This window comes from Salvelinus fontinalis, chromosome 23 (assembly GCF_029448725.1).
Source record: "Salvelinus fontinalis isolate EN_2023a chromosome 23, ASM2944872v1, whole genome shotgun sequence".
In the NCBI taxonomy this organism is placed as follows: Eukaryota; Metazoa; Chordata; class Actinopteri; order Salmoniformes; family Salmonidae; genus Salvelinus; species Salvelinus fontinalis.
The window spans coordinates 48,649,573-48,673,842 of record NC_074687.1 but is presented as its reverse complement, the minus strand read 5'-3'; the positions used below and the strand labels follow the sequence as shown (position 1 = coordinate 48,673,842).

The following is a 24,270-nucleotide window of genomic DNA, read 5'->3' as shown; positions in this document are numbered from 1 at the left end:
TGGTCCCATGGTTTTTATATTTGCGTATTTTTGTTTGTACAGATGAACGTGGTACCTTCAGGCATTTGTAAATTTCTCCCAAGAATGAACTAGACTTGTGGAGGTCTACAATTTTTTTCTGAGGTCTTGGATGATTTCTTTTGATTTTCCTACAATGTCAAGCAAAGAGGCACTGAGATTGAAGGTAGGCCTTGAAATACATCCACAGGTACACCTCCAATTGACTCAAACAAAGCCTATCAGAAGCTTCTCACGCCATGACATCATTTTCTGGATCTTTCCAAGCTGTTGAAAGGCACAGTCAACGTAGTGTATATAAACTTCTGACCCACTGGATTTGTGATACAGTGAATTATAAGTGAAATAATCTGTCTGTAAACAATTGTTGGAAAAATGACTTGTGTCATGCACAAAGTAGATGTTGTAACCCACTTGCCAAAACTATAGTTTGTTATTAATAAGAAATGTGTGGAGTGGTTGAAAAATGAGTTTTAATGACTCCAACCTAAGTGTATGTAAACGTGTGACTTCAACTGTATTAGGCTGTGTCAGAAGAAGGCGCTAAAAATCGTCAAAGACTCCAGTCACCCAAGTCATAGACTGTTCTCTCTGCTACAGTACCGGAGCGCCAAGTCTAGGTCCAAAAGGATCCTTAACAGCTCCTACCCCCAAGCCATAAGCCTGCTTGACAATTAATCAAATGGCCACCTGGAAAATTTGCATTGACACCCCCCCCCCCACCCCCCGCACTTAGTTTTTGTACTTCTGCTACTCACTGTTTATTATCTATGCAGAGTCACTTTACCCCTAACTACATGTACAAAATTACCTCGACTAACCTGTACCCCTGCACATTGACCCCTCCATATAGCCTCATTATTGTTATTTATTTGTTTAATATTTAGTAAATATTTTCTTAACTCTATTTTCTTAAAACTGCATTTTCTTTGTTCAAGGGCTTGTAAGTAAGCATTTCATGGTAAGGTCTACATCTGTTGCATTCAGGCGCGTGTGACAGATAGAATTTCATTGGATTTTATCGTGTCCTTGTCATCTTGTCGTTCTTCAGAACCGTTGTGGAGTACGACGGCTGTGCAGGTGCAGGTATTTTGCGCAGAGGGAGGGATCTCCCGTCTCACTTTGTTCATGGTGCAGGCCAATTACAGTGAAGTGAAGAAATTGTCCGCGGTGACATTTCTCCCCTTGCCATTGTAAGGTTCCACAAGCCTCATTACCACACGTTCTGACACTCGCTCACCTGTTGCCTGATGTGGATATTTTCCCAGATATTGAAAGCCGTTCAGCGGGTACAATTATGCGCACTCAGAGTAGACTGATAAAACTGTTTTGGATTTGATGGACTGATGTAGGGTACATACCATTTTGAGATAATCAATAGAACCGATCAATACAGTCAAAACTGAGTTCCTGTTCTTTAATCACGATTGGTGATTACATAATTATGCATCATTCACTTCCTGTCGCTCATCAACTCACCCATTCACCTACTTTCTCCCCATCATACTTTACTTAATTTATTTACTTATCCGTTGCTGTATGTGTCAAATTAATTTCCGTATAGTTTGGTTCAGTTTCGAGGCAGTTATTGGTGTGATTGGGAGGAGGGTGCAACAGGGGAAAACCATTAACAGGGGAAAACCTTCAACTGGTTAGAACTCCAGTTCTGTTTGTGATATTAAGATTCTAACACTGACCGTGTTATATAGACTTATTTAGAACAAGTCAAGAACGGAGGGGGGCATGACTTTAACAATGAAGTAATACATATTTGTTTTATTCATGAGCAGTCAAAATGACTGCTTTAGCAGCTGTAGAGTTAAACATGGTGCAGGTCTGTGAGGTGATCAATTGAAAAGAGAGAAAAAACCTCTCTCATGGTACATTTCCACTAGGGCAGCCCCTCACACTAGGGTGTCGCCAGTGTTTTATGTTAATGTCAGCTCTAGTGTTATTGTGTTTCCATCAGGATCATTAAAGTTCACAGTTGGCCATTGAAACAGTATGTAAATGGAGGCTGAAAAGTACCAGTGGCCTGGGCTTGGCCCCAAGTTAGAGCAGGTCCACCGAAGCCATGGCCCAGAACAGTAGACGGAAACAGAAAAGTCTGAGCCTTTAGGCTATCAGCCTGAATACCCGGATAACCACATGCACGCATGTATGTGCACACACACAAACCACACGGAAACACGCTTCATACGTCATGAGTAACCTTGCATGAGACATGACGACGTGTGTGTGTGTGTGTGTGTGTGTGTGTGTGTGTGTGTGTGTGTGTGTGTGTGTGTGTGTGTGTGTGTGTGTGTGTGTGTGTGTGTGTGTGTGTGTGTGTGTGTGTGTGTGTGTGTGTGTGTGTGTGTGTGTGTGTGGGTCTGAATCCCCCAAGTAGTCCTGGCTTTGTAGCTATTGTATTGTTGTCCAGGATGTCCTTCGGCTTTAGGTCTTGGGCCTAGATAGCGTTGCTATGGCAATCATGGGTGGAGCCTCACTCCAGCCTTTAGCAATGTGAGGAGGAGGAGAGGGGAGCAAAATAGAGCGCTGATGGCGTGTTGCCACTAGCAATTTACCCTGGTGTTTTACACACATGTACACACACACGCACGCACACACACACACACACACACACACAGACACACACGTCTCCATACTACTGCTAATGCTGAGGAGCTGCCCACATTATTGGATGAGTGTTCTTTGTGTATCTGTTATTGTGAGAGGTTTCTGTGGGGCAGAGGGATGGCTGATTGGTGATATGGATGTATGGTGTGTTTGTACTGTATGCTTACGTGACTGTGAAGGATATAGTACGATTCCGATTTAGTAACACATACATAGTACTTTCTTGTTTCAAATATGCTTTAGGGAGTGAACATTATTTATAATAAGGGTTACTTTGAGAACATCAGACCTCTCTGAAATATAAATGGATGGTTCTCCCTTTAGCAAAACATATTTTACCTAAACTCTCCCTGAATGCAAAAATAAAAAATAAAACCCTATGCACAAAAAAGTGGATAGCAGAGAACATGTCTACTGTTTACTCTCACTTCTTGGACAGACCAGAGCCCTTTAAATATGCCGTTTTTAGAAACTGTTCGTCTTGTAAGCATTACATGGTAATGCCAGAATTCTGATAGAGCACAGGACTACGGGCCAGAAGTTTGTGGGTTTGCAGACCACCATGGACAAGAGTAGGGGTGGAAAGATCTCCTTTATGTTAAAAGCATTGCATGAAATTACCATCATATTTGCATGTCAGAGAAAAAAATTGCCTTTTATAAAAAGCTGATGTGAGTTAGACCTTTAAACAGGTCAACATTCACAAGACGGCAGGGCCTGACGGACTACCAGGACGTGTACTCCGAGCATGCGCTGACCATCTGCCAATTGTCTTCACTGACATTTTCAACCTGTCCCTGACCGAGTCTGTAATACCAATTTTTCAAGCAGACCACCATAGTCCCTATGCCCAAAAACACCAAGGTAACCTGCCTAAATGATTACCAACCCGTAGCACTCACGTCGGTAGCCATGAAGTGCAACGGCTGGTCATGGCTCACATCAACACCATTATCCTAGAAACCCTAGACCCACTCCAATTTGCATACCTTAACCAACAGATCCACAGATGATGCAATCTCTATTGTACTACACACTGCCCTTTCCCACCTGGACAAAATTAACACCTACGTGAGAATGCTATTCATTGACTACAGCTCAGCGTTCAACACCATAGTGCCGTGAAATATCATCACTAACCTAAGTACCCTGGGACTAAACACCTCCCTCTGCAACTGAATCCTGGACTTCCTGATGGGCCGCCCCCAGGTGGTAAGGGTAGGTAACAACACAACTGCCACACTGATCCTCAACACAGAGGCCCCTCAGGGGTGCGTGCTCAGTCCCCTCCTGTAATCCGTGGTCACCCATGACTGCACGGCCAAGCACGACTATTCCCGACGACACACCAGTGGTAGGCCTGATTACCGACAATGATGAGACAGCCTATAGGGAGGAGGTCAGAGACCTGGCAGTGTGGTGCCAGGATACCAACCTCTCCCTCAACGTGACCAAGACAAAGGAGATGATTGTGGACTACAGGAAAGGAGGACCGAGCAAACCCCCAATCTCATCGACAGGGCTGTAGTGAAGCAGGTTGAGAGCTTCAAGTTCCTTGGTGTCCACATCACCAACAAACTTTCATGGTCCAAACACACCAAGACAGTCGTGAAGAGGGCACGACAAAGCCTATTCCCCCTCAGGAGACTGAAAAGATTTGGCAAGATCCTCAAAAAGACCCCCCTCTTTTACGCTGCTGCTACTCTCTGTGTATTGTCTATGCATAGTCACTTAAACTCCACCTACATGTACATATTACCTCAATTACCTCGACTAACCTGTGCCCCCGCACATTGACTCTGTACCGGTACCCCCTGTATGTAGCCTCGCTATTGTTATTTTACTGCTGCTCTTTAATTTTTTGTTATTTGTTATTAAAAAAAATGTGTTGTCTATTTTTTACTTAACACTTAATTTTCTTAAAACTGCATTGTTGGTTAAGGGCTTGTAAGTAAGCATTTCACTGTAAGCTCTACCTGTTGTATTTGACTCATGTGACAAATAAAAATTGATTTTATCTGAAAACTTTCTATTTATTATGGATCCCCATCCTGGGGTCCAGCAAAATGAAGGTAGTTCCATGTATATACAATTAAAAACATGACATTACATTTCAAAACACATTAAGTGTGTGCCCTCAGGCCACTACTCCACTACCACGTACAACACAAAATCCATGTGTACATGTGTGTATATTGCGTACATCTGCGCCTGTGTGTACGTCTCTCCACAATCCCTCTTTTGTGTCGGTGTATTTTTATTTATTTAAAAAAATCTGATTTTACTGCCTGCATGAATTACTTGTAGAGTCCAGACGAATTGAGGATGTTCTGAGGGCAAAAGGGCAGCAATTCAATATTAGGAAGGTGTTCCTAATGTTTTGTACACTCACTGTATATCGCTCTAGTCAACAGTAGTGCACTATTTATGGGATATGGTGTTATTTGGAATGCAGTCATATTGCATGTTTGTGCCAATATAAATTAAAAGGATCTCCATGGTTGTGCTTTGTGTATGAGTTTTATGGGAATATAGATATGGTCACTATACTGTATGTCTATTACAAATGGATTATTTGTAAACATACCGGAACAATCATGCAGACAAGTGAGTGAACACAGTAGTTACAAACAGAAAGCTGTGGCTTGTTCAGACAGAGAGCGAGAGTGGACTGTGTCTGTGTTCTTATATGTGACTGTTTCTTTGTATATGTCGCTGTGCTTACATTTATGTTTGTCAGTGCACATACAGGATGTACAGCACAATGCCTGACTATTTATCAAATTGTAAGCATTTAAGCCCTAAGCATGTGTAAGTGTGCCATTTCCTTTATTTTTACACAGTTTACTGTTCTTTTGGTCAGCACCGTACGTCAGCTCATGCTTTTTACTGTATTTCTATGTGTGTCAAACTAAGATGCTTAGTCATGGTCAAACTCAGCGTCTGTCTTACACCTCCTCCCCCTTCCTCTATTTCTCCACAGACGGCCCGAGAACAGGATGTTAATGCTTGACGGAATGCCTGCAGTCCGAGTCAAAGCCGAGCCCCTGGAATCGGAACAAGGGGTAAGAGAGCAGTTGTTTTCCAGACAATTCCCTTTTTTTCCTTTCTCCTTTTCTTTTCTTTCCCCCTCCCTGCAATAGCCCTATAATTACTCTCAGGCTTGAGAGGGAGAGCGAGGGAGAGACAGAGAGGGAGAGCGAGGGAGAGACAGAGAGGGAGAGCGAGGGAGAGACAGAGAGGGAGAGAGAGCGAGACAGAGAGGGAGAGAGAGAGAAAGAGAGAGAGAGGGAGGGACAGGGGGAGAGTGGGAGAGAGGGAGAGGGAGAGTGAGATTGAGTGACAGAAAGAGGGAGGGAAGTAGAGAAAGAGAACGAGGGAAGAGAGTGCAAGGACTTGGAGGAGTGGTTGGAGAGTGTGGTGGTGAGGAGGAGAGGGCCAAAGCAGCTGGGGTAGGAATGTATAGAAGACTTGCTGTGAGGTTGCTGTAGCCATCAGGGAGTCCATGTTGACAGGGGGGCAGAGGGAAGATTTCAATTGCATACTCCTCACGTCTCTGTCCTCTCTCCTCGTCTCTCAAAACCCATTGGATGAGAAGGCCAGACGTCCCTCCCCTCTGACCTTCTCCTCCAATGGGTTTTGAGAAGGAGGCAAGGGGAGAGGAGAGAGGACGCAATTTAAGATTCTCCCAGAGTCACTGCTTCAGGGAGAGACACAAGGAAAACTCCTAAAACTATGTACATAGTTTTGCTCTCTCTTGCTCTCTCTTTCTCCCTCCAATTGAAAACCAAAACACACACATGCACGCATACACACACACACACCACAGTCTCACCACTTGCGTACTAAAATCCCTGCAACCCCACATAGCCCACGGGCTCCGGTTGCTGTAAAACTGCAACATTTTTCTCTCAGCCTCATGGAAAAATGTGTAGAATAACATGAAGCTAGCTTTGAAATTGCCAAACTCTCTCAGCCTCAATGCAAAATGTGTAGAATTGCATGAGATTAGCTATACAACTGCACATTTTCTCTCTGCCCCATGGCAATATGTGTAGAATTGCAGGAAGTTAGCTTTAAAAAAGCAGCATATTCTCTCAGCCTCTGGCAAAACATGTAGAATAGTATGAGATTAGCTATTAAACTTCACATTTTTCTCTTTGCCTTATGGCAAAACCACAAAACTTCAGTGCGCCACTGAGTCTCAGTCTCTCCCTAATTTGCTGTATGCTGGAATATGTATCTTTCTCAGCCCTATGCCTAAAACCAACCAACTGTCTTTCCCCTATACAAACACACTATCATCCCTCCATCTCTCTGTCCATCTCTCACACGCCTACATACAGTGGTCTTGTGCCATTCCTCTTTGCAGCAGGCATAGCAGTTTGTAATTTTGTCATTGCAATTCGCTTTGGCCGCTGGGTCAAGTCTTTGTGTACTACTACAGGAGTCCAACGTTATGTTATATTATTGTTTTTGCCCAAACAAAAGTTAAATTCTCTTTTGTCTAAAAATGAGTCCGCTAAAGTAGAGACATGAATTGGTCTTCTGCTGTGCAGAAGCTGTTGCTAGGTTACAACAGAGCTTTGTGTAGTGGTTACAGCTGTGTGTATGTGCATAAGAGTCCGGCCCATGTTTTATTTTTAGTGATGGCTGTCGTCAGTATATCCAGCTATGATTTGTTTTCGTTCATGTGTTGTCAATAACTTGTTGATTCTAATACATTTTGTAATAGCAGACATAATGTCCGTGATAGGGTTAGGGGTCAATTCTGAATTAGGTTGGGAATTGGTCTTTAATTCCAATTCAATTCATGAATTTGAATTGGCCACACCCCACAGGAAGCAGAATTGGAATTGACTTTCAATTCAAGGAAGTAGAAATTGATGAAATGAAATTAATTGACATTCAAATGGCTAATTTATTCCATACATCATCATGCACCTACCTGTCTATGGTTATGTTTAACCTCTACGGGATCGGTGTCCCTCCACCGAGAAGGTTGAGCTAACGTGCGCTAATGTGATTAGCATGAAATTGTAAGTAACAAGAACATTTACCCAGACATAGACATGTCTTATAAGGGCAGAATGATTACATTCTTCTGATTCAAACTGCACTGTCCAGTTTACAGTAGCTATTACAGTGAAAAAAGACCATGCTATTGTTTGAGGAGAGTGTGCAAAATCAAAAATTTTTATCACGGCAACTGGTTTGATACATTGACCTCTGAAGATAAATAATGTACTTACATTCAGTAATCTTGCTCTGATTTGTCATCCATCCGTGTCCCAGAGATATATGTAGCATAGTTTTGTTTGATAAAATACATTTTTATGTTCAAATGTAGGAACTGGGTTCCACAGTTTGAACCCCTGCTGTCCCTGGCTCCACACCCACCCCGCCCAGCCATCTAGATGTGTGAAAGTTAGTGTATAAGCTAATGATCCATCATGTATGACATTCCTGGCAGTGTGTAAACTTAAATTTTGTATTACCAGATAATATGTTTTCTATAGTTATGTACTTGAAAATGTATCAATTGACCAATCCGGCACATTTGGGCAGACCTTTCTGAAATGCTTCACTGGATCAATCTGAAACTTTGCACACACACTGCTGCCGTCTAGTGGGCAAAATCTAAATTGCGCCTTAACTGCAATAATAAATTATGGCCTTTCTCTTGCATTTCAAAGATGGAACAAAACAAATCCAAAAGATGCATTAGGTTTTGTTTGTATTATCTTTTACCCGATCTAATGTGTGATATTCTCCGACATTAATTTCAAATTTTCACAAACTTCAAAGTGTTTCCTTTCAAATGGTATCAAGAATATGCATGTCCTTGCTTCAGGTCCTGAGCTAAAGGCAGTTAGATTTGGGTATGTCATTTTAGGTGAAAGCTGAAAAAAAAGGGTCTGATCCTTCCATGTTTTGAAAATGTTAATTTAAAAAAATGAATCCTCCTTAACATAGTTTTAAATAATGACAGTGGTCTGGAAATACTGCAAGATTATTAGGTCCCGTGTGGCTCAGTTGGTAGAGCAGTTGGTAGAGCATGGCGCTTGCAACGCCAGGGTTGTGGGTTCATTTCCCACGGGGGGACCAGGATGAATATGTATGAACTTTCCAATTTGTAAGTCGCTCTGGATAAGAGCGTCTGCTAAATGACTTTAAATGTAAAATGTATTTCGTATTTTGTCTATAATCATTTTAAGTTCACTAACATGTAATTAAATATGATGAAAAAATTGATTTCCCAGAAAGCATTATATCAAACACTCCAGAATGGATGGGAACAACCTAACATATTATGACAAACGTGCACACAAAATACTATTTGACATATTTGAAATCTTATCTGGATTCGTTAGAAAGATGTGGTGGATGCTTTAGTCAAAAATATTTGTCAAAAGAATGAGACTTATGTTTAATGTCTCAGTTGAATTTCTATGAAATGGTTAAATTCTACTTACTTTGATTCAAATTCAATTCAAATTCTGGTGTGGCCAGTGGTGGAAAAAGTAGTCAATTGTCATACATGATTAAAAGTAAAGATACCTTGATAGAAAATGACTCAAGTGAAAGTCACCCAGTAAAATACTACTTGAGTAAAAGTCTAAAAGTATTTGGTTTTAAATGTACTTAAGTATCAAAAGTAAAAGTATAAACCACTTCAAATTCCGTATATTAAGCAAACCAGATGGCACAATTTTCTTATTTCTGGGGGGAGGGACAGATAGCCAGGGGCACATTCCAACTTTCAGACATAATTTACAAACAAAGCATTTGTGTTTAGTGCGTCCGCCAGATTAGAGGCAGTAGGGATGACCAGGGATGTTCTGTTGATAAGTGTGAATTTGACCATTTTCCTGTCAAAATGTAACGAGTTCTGTTGGGTGTCAGGGAAAATGTACATTATTTTCTTTGGGAATGTAGTGAAGTAAAAGTTGGCAAAAATATAAATAGTAAAGTAAATTACAAATACCCCAAAAAATCTACTTACGTAGTACTTTAAAGTATTTTACTTAAGTACTTTACACCACTGGGCATGGCCAATTGAATTCAATTCAGAAATTCCGAATTGACTCAAACCCTGGTGTGTGATATATAAACTGTAGATTTTAAGGATTACTTCTTAGAAATTTACAGTAAGAAGAAACACGTTTATATTCACCGGTCTAAATCATTCTACACTGTGGACTACTCATTAATTATTCAGAGGCTTTCATCAATTGGTCTAGACCAGGCTGCGTGTAGCTTTTCAGCTACACTCCTCGTCACTCCTGTCATTTGCCAAAGAGAAGGGCCTTTCGGCAATCTTCAAATATGAACATTCTATCATTAATGAGATTGAGGAGGTCAGATTATATAATCCTGATTCGATAATCCTCACAGCTATCATATAATCACAATGTGGATGTAAATTGAACTGATAGGCAAACATTCTAACTTAATTCATGAACTTAATTGGAAACATTCTAGCATTGGGCATTTTGACGTAAAACATTTCATTGTAAACATAAACATTGAGTGTGGGAGAACAGGATTTCCGTTTGTATTGCATTTTTATCAGATCACACGAGATAAGCTCTCACCAAACTTCCCCGCCAATTCATTGCGAAACCTATAGACTATTTTATATAGTGCATTCAAGAGCAAGGTGTTTCCTTCCTCGAATATATACTGAAGAAAAATACAAATTCAACATGCAACAATGGGCGAGTTAGTTAATATAAGGAAATCAGTCAATTGAAATAAATTCATTAGGCCCTAATCTATGGATTTCACATGACTGCACAAGGGCATAGGCCCACTTACTGGGAAGCCAGGCCCAGCCAATTAGAAAGAGTTGGTGAAGAAACCAGATGTGGAGGTCCTGGGCTGGTGTGGCTATACGTGGTCTGCAGCTGTGAGGCTGGTTGAACATACTGCCATATTCTCTAAAATGACATTGGAGCTGGAGAGAAATAAACATTCAATTCTCTGGCAACAGCTCTGGTGGACATTCCTGACAACTGCACATTTTAGAGTGGCATTTTGTTGTCCCCAGCACAAGGTGCACCTGTGTAATGACCATGCTCTTTAATCAGCTTCTTGATGTGCCACACCTGTCAGGTGGATGGGTTATCTTGGCAGAGGAGAAATGCTCACTGGCAGGGATGTAAACAAATGTGTGCACAAAACTGGAGAGAAATAAGCTTTTTGTGCATATGGAACTTTTCTGTGATTTATATTTCACTTTATGAAACATGGGACCAACACTTTACATGTTGTGTTCATATTTTAATTCAGTATACAGTTTTAATTGCTCAAAATAAGTGACTAAGCTATATTGCTACTTCTGGGACACACATTGGGCTAGGCTACTGGTTCAAGAGCTATAAGAGGAATACAGAGAGGATGGAAGGGAGAGAGGCCAGTCTAGATTCCAGCAGAGATGCAAGAAGGGAACAGTTGCTCAAGAAGGGAATTGCACAAGAAGGGAACAGTGAAGACAGAGATGTGTGAGTTAGAAGTTAATTAATAGGCTGGGATATTAATCCATAATTCGTATGCTGGCCTATATATTAGGCCTAGCCTACTACAGTGAATTAGGCGACCACTAAGCAAGCCAGAGACAAACAATTAGTTTTGTCTGATGCACATCTTGTGCCAATGAATTGAAGTTGAGCATTGCCAAATGGTCAGTTTGATTAAATGTGCAACAAAAAAGTATAGAGCCTAGGTCTATTTAATGAAACCTTGGCTGTTGATGTCGGCAACAGATCACAAAGCAGGGAATCCCCGATTCCCCACTGAGTTCCTTCTTGGAAATGGCAAGTTCACTTTATCATCAATAAATGCATATCAAGTGCAAGTGTGCTGTCCAGCAGCTCACAGCAGGATGGGGTTGTCTTTTCAATTTGGAGGGACGCCTAAAGTGGATCGCACAAAACACTATGATCACATTTCCTCAATTTACATTTTAGACCTACCGTAGGGGGGACACCGATACATTTGGCAGCCAAGCATGAGTGATCACTGTAGCATTTTATCGTCGAGACATGATGTTGAAGTACCTTCAATCTTAGTGTGAAAGAAAACTAATGCTGTGCATATCTTCCTCTGGAATAAGGCATTTGCTGGGACAATAATTACATAACCAACTTCTCTAGTAATATTATAGCTGTCTCTCTCTCCCCCCTTTAAACCTTCCTGGTCAATTCATTTGATAGGCTACATTATTTTAGCATTATGCTATAATGTAGCCTAGGCCTACTTTCTGATGGACTACGGCCAAGATTTGAAGGTGTGTCTCAGTTTTAAATAGGAGAAATGTGTTTCGTGTGTGTCTGAGGTGCGGTGGTGGCTTTGATTGATGGGCCTTTCTAGGCTTTGTGTGTGTGTTGGTGTTTGTGTGTGTGTTTGTGTGTGTGAGAGAGTTTGCTTATTCTATATGTCCATGCAGAAAGTTTCCTAAAGTAGCCTGTCTGGACTCCATTCCTTAAAACTCCTTAAGAGTCTATTGAAGCACCTGTGCGTCAATCTAAATAACGTGATAAAAAAACGATCCCTATCTACATCCATCAGTTTATGGCGGCGTCTCAATCCACCACATCTGCCTATGTCTTCTGCATCTGCGGTGGAAAGTGGCAGAGCTACAGTGCTGTTTGTCAGACCAGGAGACATCCCGAAAATCCTTATTCTCACGAAAAATGTCTGTAGAATCCTAACAGTTTGGCCAACTAACCACTCAATGGAAAGGGGATACTCTCAAAAACAGGATGGTGTTATACGTTTTGCTTTACGACCCCCGCAAGTGTCACGGGACATGTCTGAAGCTAACCAATACAAATGTATGTAAGTATGGAGGTAGTTTTGTGCCAACAAAAAAAAGGGGTTAAATGTGTCCAAAAAACACATATTTCTTGAGCTTTCTTTACATCTCCTAGATATAGGACAGACGCATCAAAAACGTATTCCTTATGAAGTATTATTTGACTGTCTTTTTCCCCATTCATGAATGTGTTATTCAATGCGTTTCTATGGGCTAAAAAGTCAAGGCCAAATATGAAACTATTAGAGATTAATAAGAGAGGATGGACAAATAATATAACTGAAATGTAAATGTAAAAATGTAAGCAAGACATGACGATCAGCATGTGTGTCGTTTTGCTTTTCTTTCCTCTCCTTACTTGGATGCAACTGAAACAAACTTAATTGAATCTAGTAGGCTAATATTTTCCACATCATTATTTCTCTCATTATAGAGTCCTCTCTACCCACTTTGAACAATATGATCTTGCATTGACATTGCCTTCTCACAAGGAAATTACCGCAACAGGTCCTAACTGTATTGTTTGTTTTTGTTCTTATAATTCTGTATTGAACCAAATTTGCAAAAAACACACCATGTTCCATAAAGTTGTCATGGGAAAATATGAATGTTTTTCCAAATACCATTCAGCAACTGAGCAGTAAATCCGGCTACATATTGAACGTTGACCAGTCTCTTTGGCAAATGACAGGAGTGGCAAGGAGTGGAATGCTAGCCAAAAAGGCTTGTACTCAGACTATGCTGCGTGTAGCTGGTTTAAAAAATATATAAAGGGCAGAACACAGTGTGTATTTACTGATGGTGTTAAATCAGATCATCTGGACAAAACAAAAGGTGTCCCACAGGGATCGATTCTTGATCTGGTTCTTTTCCCTATTTACATGAACAACATTGGTTTTCCTTTAAAAAAGATGAACTTATCGATGCATTGCACTATTTTTGTAAAATAAGCCCTCTTGCATAAACGTCCATCTTACCTCATTGTTAACCTTCATATGTATAAGTTACCAGACCTGGACTCAGGGATGGCTAACCCTGGAGATCCCATTCAATCTCTAAAACTCCTTACATTTGGTGGAGTTGGTATCACCAGGCCTTTTTAATGGAGAATGTGTTTCATGTGTTTGTTTTTTTGCTTTTCCTGTTTTGTGTTTGCTTTTCATGTATTGTGTGATTGATGTTTATATAGATATGTATAGTGTAGTTGTTGTTTGTTGATGTGTTCTGCAAAATAAACCATGGTCTCAGGATGACCCCCTGGCTAAATAAAGGTTCAATAAAAACAATTGAAAAAATGAGCATAGCTAAAATATTGTCCCAACATAACCTCCAATCCCCTTTAGCCATTGTGGCTTTATATAGATCTGAACAGATTCGATAAGTGAGGCGAACAATCCAGCTAGCCAGGATGTGAAGTGAAGCTATAACCATAGTTGCATACACCTGTCCAGTCCATCACAATCGAGAGGAAATACATAAAGGAAAGGGCTTTAGTAGAGACTTTGGGAAGATCTCAATGTAATAGTCCTCATGTCCTCTCTCCTCTCTCCACACATTGGATGAGAAATCCAGAGATCCCTCCCTTCTGACCTTCTCCTCCAATGGGATTTGAGAAGGAGACGAGAGAGGAGAGAGGATGTGAGGAATATGCAATTGTGACTCAGATCACTTGGATGTACCTAAGTGATCTGAGTGAGTTACAGTGCATTTGGAAGGTTTTCAGAACCCTTCCCTTTTTCCACATTTTGTTACTTTACAGCCATATTCTAAAGATAAATAATCAATTTTCCTCATTAATCTAACACAATACCCCATAATGACAAAGCGAAAACAGGTTAAAAAAAATACTTTTGTTCATAAGTATACAGACCCTTTGTTATTAGACTCGAAATTGAGCTCAGGTGCATCCTGTTTCCATTGATCATCCTTGTTTTGTTTCTACAACTTGATTGGAGTCCACCTGGGGTAAATTCAATTGATTGGACTTGATTTGGAAAGGCACACACCTGTCTATTTAAGGTCCCACAGTTGACAGTGCATATCAGAGCAAAAACCAAGGATGTGAACAACCCACACTGGCTTTGAAATGTTCTGATATCTCGCCCTAACTGACTGAGCTTCCCTTTTAACACACAAACTCAATCATTCAGGCATATGCATACAAGGCCGCACGCACACATGTAAACACACACACACACAATTCAACACAAACAGGCAGGCTGGCAGGCAGGCAGGCAGGCAGGCAGATCATTTAGACTGCAGAAACATGGTCTTGATTTGGGTGGCGTGGGGCCAAGGCTTTGCTGGAAATGGTCTGCCTCGTTAGAGAATTCACCCGCAAGGGGCAAGAAAATCAGCCCAGCCTAACCAGTATCCCCCATAAAGACAATGAGATTAGGACAGAGCAGGTGGGTCCTGGAGGAGTGTTTTTGTGTGCGTGTGTGTGTGTGCGTGCGTGTGTGTGCGTGTGTGTGTGTGTGTGTGTGTGTGTGTGTGTGTGTGTGTGTGTGTGTGTGTGTGTGTGCGCGCGTGTGTGTGTTGAACTATGTGTGTTTTTGTGAGAGAAACTGGGGGTGGCTGAGGTTTTCAAACATTTTCCATCTCAGATGGGTTGGGTTGAGATCCATACAAAAGCCTACATCAATATTTCAGTTTCTGTTTTTCACTTCGGTGAAACCTTATCCACTCTGTTATTTTGACCTTTTTAAACCACAGCAATGTTTCCCCTTCTCTGAGTAATAATGAAGGAACCCCTGTCATTGCCTTTTGACTGGAGCAACTATTGGTTTTCACAACTCCGATGCAGACGTGGCTTCAAATACTATTTAAAATCTTTTAAATTCTTTCAGCGTTTGATTTAGTCTGCCTGGATTGACAGATTTGGTTTGCAGTTTTGCAAATATTCTATGGGTTCTATCCATTGTGCCAGGCAACCTCAATCAATCCCATCTGAAGTAATGATTTTAAATAGTATTTGAACCCAGATCTGATTTTCAGTGCTCCAATGTGCATAAAGTACATTGTTCTGAACGTAGTAAAGTACATTGCTTTGACAGATTAATGATAATGATTATTCAAACCAAAACACCTCCTATTCATTTGAAATAGAATATCTTTGGCTATCTCACATTTTCATTTTGTCCGGCCACTCGTAGGAAATATGGTAATATTGAAAGGAACAAATGCTTACACAGTAGCCATCCAAAGCTGAATTAGCTTGCATTGGGAAAGAGAGGAGAGACAAGATTTCAAGGTCCGATGCCTCAGGGTACTTTGGCGCTTCTGTCATTCAGAAAACACACAACAATAGCCCGAGGGGCTATACAGTGCATTTGGGGGGGGGGTTACTTGGATGGGATCCGTCTCCATCCACTGAATCTGCTTATACCTGCTATAAGCTGCTGCGGTGAAAGGAGGTTGAGGTACAGTGTTTTTTTTTTCAAGACGAGGAAGAATTTTTAGAGCACTTGTTCTTATGAATTTGGCTATAAAGTCTGAATGGTGTGCGCTGAAAGCTATCATGACCCCATTTAGAGAAGCTAAGTCTCTCCTGAACACGCACAATTCCCTGTTTCCCTCACAGGCCGTGCAGGACTCGTTAGAAGGGAAGGTCGGCACTGGGCTCAAATTTGCACAAGGTGGCTGTCTGGTAAAATTAATGGAACGCAATAGAAAAAATGAGAAACAATTATTATTATTATTATTATTATTATTATTTTTTTTTTTGGGGGGGTGGATCAGCTTAATATTGCGGAAAGAATGTTGCTTCCAATGTAATTGTCTGCATCATTTCCAATCCCCCATATTTTTTTGGGTAAATATATATATCCATTCACGTATGCATACATATACACATATATACATACACATACCTACATAGACATACATACTTTTTTTAAAGAGTATACCTTTATTATTATTCCCCGCAAACCCTACCACCGATCCCCCAATTGGAGTAAACTGATAAACATTTCTGTTTTTACCTTCAATTTATACATCTTATACACATTTTACAGACACAGTCTACTTTATAATAGTTCTCTCTTGTTTGTTCTTAGTCCTTCCTCTATTTCTGTTGTCCATCCAGTTTGATTTCCACTAGTAACTGTGCTATTTCACAATAGCTCCGCACCTATACACATTTCACAGATCCCGTATGCCCTACATTGTTTATCTTGTTATTAGTCCCACCCTTCAGCTCCACTCAACCTTTCCCATCTATCTTCCAACATCATCCATTTCGGATTTTTATTTGCCATATTTTTATTTGCCATTGACACAATTATTGCCTTTTTGATGCATTTCACACTTCAAACCAAAAGTACTTCAAATTGAAATGTAGTCTACCTCATTTGCAGTATTTGTGTGTCATTCAGTGTGTAGATGTCACGGTCGTTATAAGGAGTGGACCAAGATGCAGCGTGGAATGTTTCCATCCTTTTATTTTGGAATAGAAACTCAAAGAAAAAAACATTAAAGAGGAAAAAACCGAAACGTGAAGCTCAAAGTAGTGTTCGCAGGCAACTATACCTAGACAAGATCCCACTAAGCACAATGGGGAAATGGCTGCCAGAGAATGGTCGTGGACAGGCAAAAAGGTCAAAACCAGATCAGAGTCCAGGAGGTACAAAGTTGCAGACAGGCTCGTGGTCAAGGCAGGCAGAATGGTCAGGCAGGCAGGTAAAAGTCCAGAAACAGGCAAGGGTCAAAACCGGGAAGACTAGAAAAAGAAGAATGCAAAATGCAGGAGAACGGGAAAACGCTGGTTAACTTGGAAACATGCAAGGCTAACTGGCACAGAGACAGGAAACACAGGGAGAAATACACCGGCGAAAACTTCTACTTCCTGTCAGGTGAACTGTTGTGTCCTCACCTGTGATCTGATAATTTCACAATTTATTTTGTTAGAAACATTCAAATGTGGCCCTATATGGCCAATTTTCACAAGTGTAATAAACCATATACTCTACCAGTCAAATCTTTTAGTGCACCTACTCATTTGAAGGTTTTTCTTCAAGTTTACTTTAGAATAATAGCGAAGACATCAAAACTATGATATAACACATATGGAATCATGTAGTAACCAAAAAAGTGTTAACCTGTCTAGGATCAGCGTGGCGCTAGCGGCACACCCCCCCCCCCCCCCACTGAAAAACCAGTGCCGCGAAATTCAAAAAAAATATTTTTTTAAAATATTTAACTTTCACACATTAAAGTCCAATACAGCTAATGAAAGACACAGATCTTGTGAATCCAGTCAACTTGTCCGATTTTTAAAATGTTTTACAGGGAAGACACAATATGTAAAGATGTACATCTATTACCTAAAAACACATTAGCATAATCCACCATCTTTTATTTGTCCACCAACACCAGTAGCCATCACCAATTCGACTAAACTAAGATATTTATAGCCCCTAACCAACAAAAAAACTCATCAGATGACAGTCTGATAACATATTTATGGTATGGGATAGGTTTTGTTAGAAAAAAGTGCATATTTCAGGTAGATGGCATAGGTTACAATTGCACCCACCGTCACAAATGGAATAGAAAAACTACTTAGAGCAACGTGTTTACCTACTTACTAATCATCAAACATTTCGTAAAAATACACAGCATACACGAATCGAAAGACACAGATCCTGTGAATACAGACAATATTTCAGATTTTCTAAGTGTCTTACAGCGAAAACACAATAAATCGTTATATTAGCTTAGCACATAGCAATTAGCAGCCCAGCATTGATTCTAGCCAAAGTGAGCGATAAAAGTCAACATCGCCAAAAGATATTAATTTTCTCACTAACCTTCTCAGAATTCTTCCGATGACACTCCTGTAACATCACATTACAACATGCATATACAGTTTGATCGAAAATGTTTATATTTAGCCACCAAAATCATGGTTAGACAATGTGAAATGTAGACAAGCTGGTAAAGAAAAAGTCCTTGCGCCACTTAGACAGTGATCTACTCTTATACATAAATACTCATAAACGTGACTAAAAAATATAGGGTGGACAGGGATTGATAGACAATTTAATTCTTAATACAATTGCGTTATTACATTTTTTAATTTATCCTTACTTTTCAATACAGTTTGCGCCAAGCGAAGCTACGTCAAAAAACATGGCGTCCTAAGCCACTAAAATGTTTCGACAGAAACACGATTTATCATAATAAAAATGTCCTACCTTGAGCTGTTCTTCCATCAGTATCTTGGGCAAAGGATCCTTTCTTGGGAGGAATCGTCTTTTGGTGGAAAGCTGTCCTCTTGCCATGTGAAAATGCCAACTGCGTTCGGGATGAACTGAAAGCGTGCCCACCTATTCACAGCGTTAAAGAAATAAATGTCCCAAAATCGCACTAAACGGATATAAATTGCTATAAAACGCTTTAAATTAACTACCTTATGATGTTTTTAACTCCTATAACGAGTGAAAAGATGACCGGAGAAATATAACAGGCTAAACTAACGCTTGGAACAGGAGCGGGTCGGTGTCCAGCACGCGCGTTACGCAGCAAGGAAAGACTTGCTAGCTACAGGGTTTTTTGATTTATAGGGCCTGTGAACGCGCAATCGACCCCATTGGAATCGTCATCACGTAAAGGCATCCAGGGGAAGACGTAAGAAGTGTCCGTATAGTCATAGCAATATCAGTGCCGTTTTAACTGACTTCAGAACAGTGGCCAACATTTCTGAAATCTGAATCCATGTCAGGGAAATTGCTGTAGAATGGGCTCTGTTCCACTTAGAGACAAAATTTCAACTCCTATAGAAACTATAGACTGTTTTCTATCCAATAATAATAATAATATGCATATTGTACGATAAAGGATTTTGTGGGAAGCCGTTTCAAAAATTAGCCAAATTAGCATAAATAGTCTAAACAGCGCCCCCATCCCCAACAGGTTAAACAAATCTAAATATATTTTATATTTGAGATTCTTCAAAGCAGCCAGCCTTTGCTTTTCCTTCACTCTACGGTCCAACTCATTCAAAACTATATCAATTGGGTTGAGGTCGGGTCATTGTGGAGGCCAGGTCATCTGATGCAGCCCTCCATCACACTCTTTATTGGTCAAATAGCCCTTACACAGCCTGGAGGTGTGTTGGGTCATTGTCCTTTTGAAAAACAAATGATAGTCCCACTAAGCGCAAACCAGATGGGATGGCGTATCGCTGCTGAATGCTGTGGGAGCCATGCTGGTTTAGTGTGCCTTCAATTCTAAATACATCACAGACAGTGTCAACAGCATAGCACCCCCACACCTCCTCCTCCATGCTTTACGGTGGGAACCACACATGCGGAGATCATCGGTACACCTTCTCTGCATCTCACAAAGACACGGAGGTTGGAACCAAAAATCTCAAATTTAGACTCAACAGACCATAGGACTGATGTCCATTGCTCCTGTTTCTTGGCCCAAGCAAGTCTGTTCTTCTTATTGGTTTCCTTCAGTAGTAGTTTCTTTGCAGAAATTTGAGCATGAAGGCTTTATTCACACAGTCTCCTATGAATAGTTGATGTTGAGATGTGCCTGTTACTTGAACTCTGTGAAGCATTTATTTGGGCTGCAATTTCTGAGGCTGGTAACTCTAATAAACGTATCCTCTGCAGCAGAGGTAACTCTGGGTCTTCCTTTCCTGTGGCGGTCTTCATGAGAGCCAGTTTCATCATTGCGCTTGATGTTTTTGCGACCGCACTTGAAGAAACTTGAAACGTTCTTGAAATGTTCCGGACTGACTGACCTTCATGTCTTAAAAGTAATGATGGACTGTTGTGTTTCTTTGTTTATTTGACCTGTTCTTGCCATAACTTGGACTTGGTATTTTACCAAATACGGCTATCTTCTGTATACCACCCCTACCTTGTCACAACACAACTGATTAGCTAAAACGCATTAAGAAGGAAAGAAATTCCACAAATTAACATTTAACAAGGCATTTAAAAAGACCTGTTAATTGAAATGCATTCCAGGTGACTATCTCATCAAGCTTGTTGAGAGAATGCCAAGAGTGTGCAAAGATATCATCAAGGTAAATGGTGGCTACTTTGAACAATCTAAAATCCAAAATATATATTTTTTTGTTTAACACTTTTTTGGTTACTACATGTTTCCATATGTGTTATTTCATAATTTTGTTGTATTTGCTATTACTCTACAATGAAATAGTAAAAATAAAGAAAAATCCTGGAATGAGTAGGTGTGTCCATTCTTTTGACAGGCACTGTGTTTGTATATATATATATATATATATATATATATATATATTGCTTTCGGAAAGTATTCAGACCCCTTGACTTTTTCAAGATTTTGTGACATTTCAGCCTTATTCAAAAAAGGATTTAAATAATTCCCTCACCAGCTTACACATAATACCCCATAATGACAAAGTGAAAACATGTGTAAAGAAATTTTTGCAAATGTATTAAAAATTAAAAACAGAAATACCTTATTTACATAATTATTCAGACCCTTTGTTATGAGACTTGAAGGTGCATCCTGTTTCCATTGTTTCTACAACTTCATTGGAGTCCACCTGTGGTAAATTCAATTGACTGGACATGATTTGGAAAGGCACACACCTGTCTATATATTTTCCCACAGTTGACAATGGATGTCAGAGCAAAAACCAAGCCATGAGCTTGAAGGAAATGTCCGTAGAGCTCCGAAACAGGATTGTGCCGAGGCACAGATCTGAGGAAGCATACCAAAACATTTCTGCAGCATTGAAGGTCCCCAAGAACACAGTGGCCTCCATCATTCTGAAATGGGAGAGGTTTCGAACCACCAAGACTCTTCCTAGAGCTTGCCGCCCGGCCAAACTGAGCAATCAGGGGACAAGGGCCTTGGTCAGAGAGGTGAGAGTTCCTCTGTAGAGATGGGAAAACCTTTCAGAAGGACAACCATCTCTGCATCACTCCACCAAACAGGCCTTTATGGTAGAGTGGCCAGAAGTAAGCCACTCCTTAGTAAAAAGCACAGGAAGAGCCACTGGGAGTTTGCTAAAATGCACCTGAAGACTATCAGAGCATGGGAAACAAGATTCTCTGGTCTGATGAAACCAAGATTGAACTCTTGGCCTGAATGAAAAAGCGTCAAGTCTGGAGGAAACCTGGCACCATCCCTACAGTGAAGCATGGTGGTGGCAGCATCATGCTGTGGGACTGGGAGACTAGTCAATATTGAGGGAAAGATGAACAGAGCAAAGTACAGAGAGATCATTGATAAAAGACTGCTCCAGAGCACTCAGGATCTTACACTGTGGCGATGGTTCACCTTCCAACAGGACAATGACCCTAAGCACACAGCCAAGACAATGCAGTAGTAGCTTCGGGACAAGTCTCTGAATGTCCTTGAGTGGCCCAGCAAGAAGCCCGGACTTGAACCTGATCGAACATCTCTGGAGAGACCTGAAAATAACTGTTCTGCGACGCTCCCCATCCAACCTGTCAGAGCTTGAGAGGATCTGCAGAGAAGAATGGGAGAAACTCCCCAAACACAGGCGTGCCAAGCTTTCTCTTGTACCACCAGTTCTGGTTATACCACACGTGCACAGACCCATAGAGATGTATAGAGGTCAATAACTTGTTACTAGATGGTGAAGCCCTCTATTGGCTTCGCTACCACAGAAGCGTTCAATGGCAGAGATCAGTGGTGCGCCCTCTAACCATTTTTATGGACAGCAGCTGTCATGACATTTCTCTAAACAGCCTTTCTCTGCTCGCTCGACAACTAAATGAGGAGACAAGTCGAGATTGGATCGTGGAAACAGGCGCCCGGTAGAGACATGATTCTGAAAGTAACGCGCGCGTTACTTGACAAAGTAACTATATATTACATTATATTACCCAGTTTTAAAAAGTAATGTGTTATATTACTAATTACTCATGAAAAGTTATCTGATTGTGTAACACGTAACTTTTGTAACTCGTCACCCCCCGCACTACATAGGAGGCAATGAGGAAAATTGGAATTTATTTGGAATTTCTGTTTACTTTCTGAATTGACTGAATTTAAAAGGAATTGACCCCAACCCTGATGGCTGTATTAGATATACCTGTATTTTTTATTCTATCAAGGAAGAGAAAGGTGAGCCTAATGTTCCACAGTCATCAGTTTAATTCATGTTTGACCCGCAGATATCTTTCTGTTGTCCTCGTAATCATATTCATAGAGTAAGATCATTTGTCAACTATAATCATAGTTAAATCCCTCTGTTAATTGGAAATTGCAGTACATCGACTTTGTCTTGTGGTGTAGGCAATATTCATGTCATGATTCACGCAAGGTCAAGAACTTCCTGATATGACTTGATGCATCGACGTCAGTACGTGATGTAATGCATTGTTTACAACTGGTTATCGACGTTAAACTGTCATGCTCCCTATTAGACATGGACGTACACATTCCTTTCCGAATTGCTTGGTAGACGTTATGGTAATACACCAATACGTGTAGTCATCTGGCCCTGAATAGTTGAACTCTGACCTTACACTCCTGACCCCCAGCTGACCCCTGCCAGAGTTGAGAGGTCAGAGGTCAGTGTATCTCATGGCTCGGGGGAGGGCTGCTGTCTGACCCCAAGCTGAGTTCCACGTGGAGAAGCTCCTCTCTGCTGCTGATTTACTAGGTTGTAACATTTCCTGTCGGGCTGAAAATGATTGTACTTAGTCTGGATTAAAAACATTACCATCTCCCCTCCCAACAGTAATTCACTATAGATCCACAACATTACAGGTAGTGAAAGAAGTGCAGCGCAGAGGAGCAACTCTTCCCTCAGACTTAATGATCTGTTTCTTCATGATTAGTAGAGCGTGTCCAGCAGTTCCCTCTCCCCCTGATGGATTGGCTGAGTCCCAGCCAGAGACTCCTGAACACGATACAATTAGCTACCAGAGAGACTGGCTCTGTTGTTGTGTATACTATATTAGGACTCTGGTTGGTGTGTATGTTGCATAGACAAGCTACAGTATACTTACACACTTACTATACATAAGTAATCTATTTAAGTATACAATACAAGTTTAATCATAACTGTCATGAAAATGCATTAATGCACAACAAATTATATGAATTATAATACAGGTCATTAACCCATTTAATCCAATCGGTCACAAAAGTGAAAAATAATTTATGTTGTACTTTGTATTAGTATTTTTTAGGCATCCTGCCAAAGCAGCAGCTACTATTCCAGGGGTCCAAACATATTAAAGCACTTACATTACATATAAAACAAAAGATAAAACAGTGCATCATATAACATTAACATTATTACACGACTACTGTACATATCTACATTACAAAATGTTTACAAAGCCTTGCAAAAGTATTCGTCTCCCTTGGTGTTTTTCTTTTTTGTTGCATTACCACCTGCAATTTAAATGTATTTTATTTTGGGATTTCATGTAATGGACAAATTGGTGAAGTGAAATGAAGAAAATAACTTGTTTAAAAGATTTCCCAAAAAATGTAAACGGAAAAGTGGTGCATGCATTTGTATTCAGCCCCTTTGCTATGAAGCCCCTAAATAAGATTTGGTGCAACCAATTACCTTCATAAGTCACATAATTAGTTAAATAAAGTCCAACTGTGTGCAATGTAAGTGTCACATGATCTGTCACATGATCTCAGTGTATAGATACACCTGTTCTGAAAGGCCCAAGAGTCTGCAACACCACCAAGCAAGGGCCACCACCAAGCAAGCGGCACCATGAGACCAAGGAGCTCTCCAAACAGCTCAGGTACAACGTTGTAGAGAAGTACAGATCAGGGTTGGGTTATAAAAAAATATCTGAAACTTT

At 40.6% G+C, this 24,270-nt stretch overlaps 1 protein-coding gene across 1 annotated transcript in view; it reads left to right on the top strand.

The window, feature by feature from the left end:
* Window positions 1-24,270, top strand: part of LOC129821425 (Krueppel-like factor 12) — a 150,240-nt gene that overhangs the window by 35,703 nt on the left and 90,267 nt on the right. The window contains exon 2 of the mRNA XM_055879065.1: window positions 5,621-5,702. Coding sequence (XP_055735040.1) covers window positions 5,637-5,702 — 66 coding nt within the window. The 5' untranslated portion in view covers window positions 5,621-5,636. The remainder of the gene's footprint in view (window positions 1-5,620; window positions 5,703-24,270) is intronic.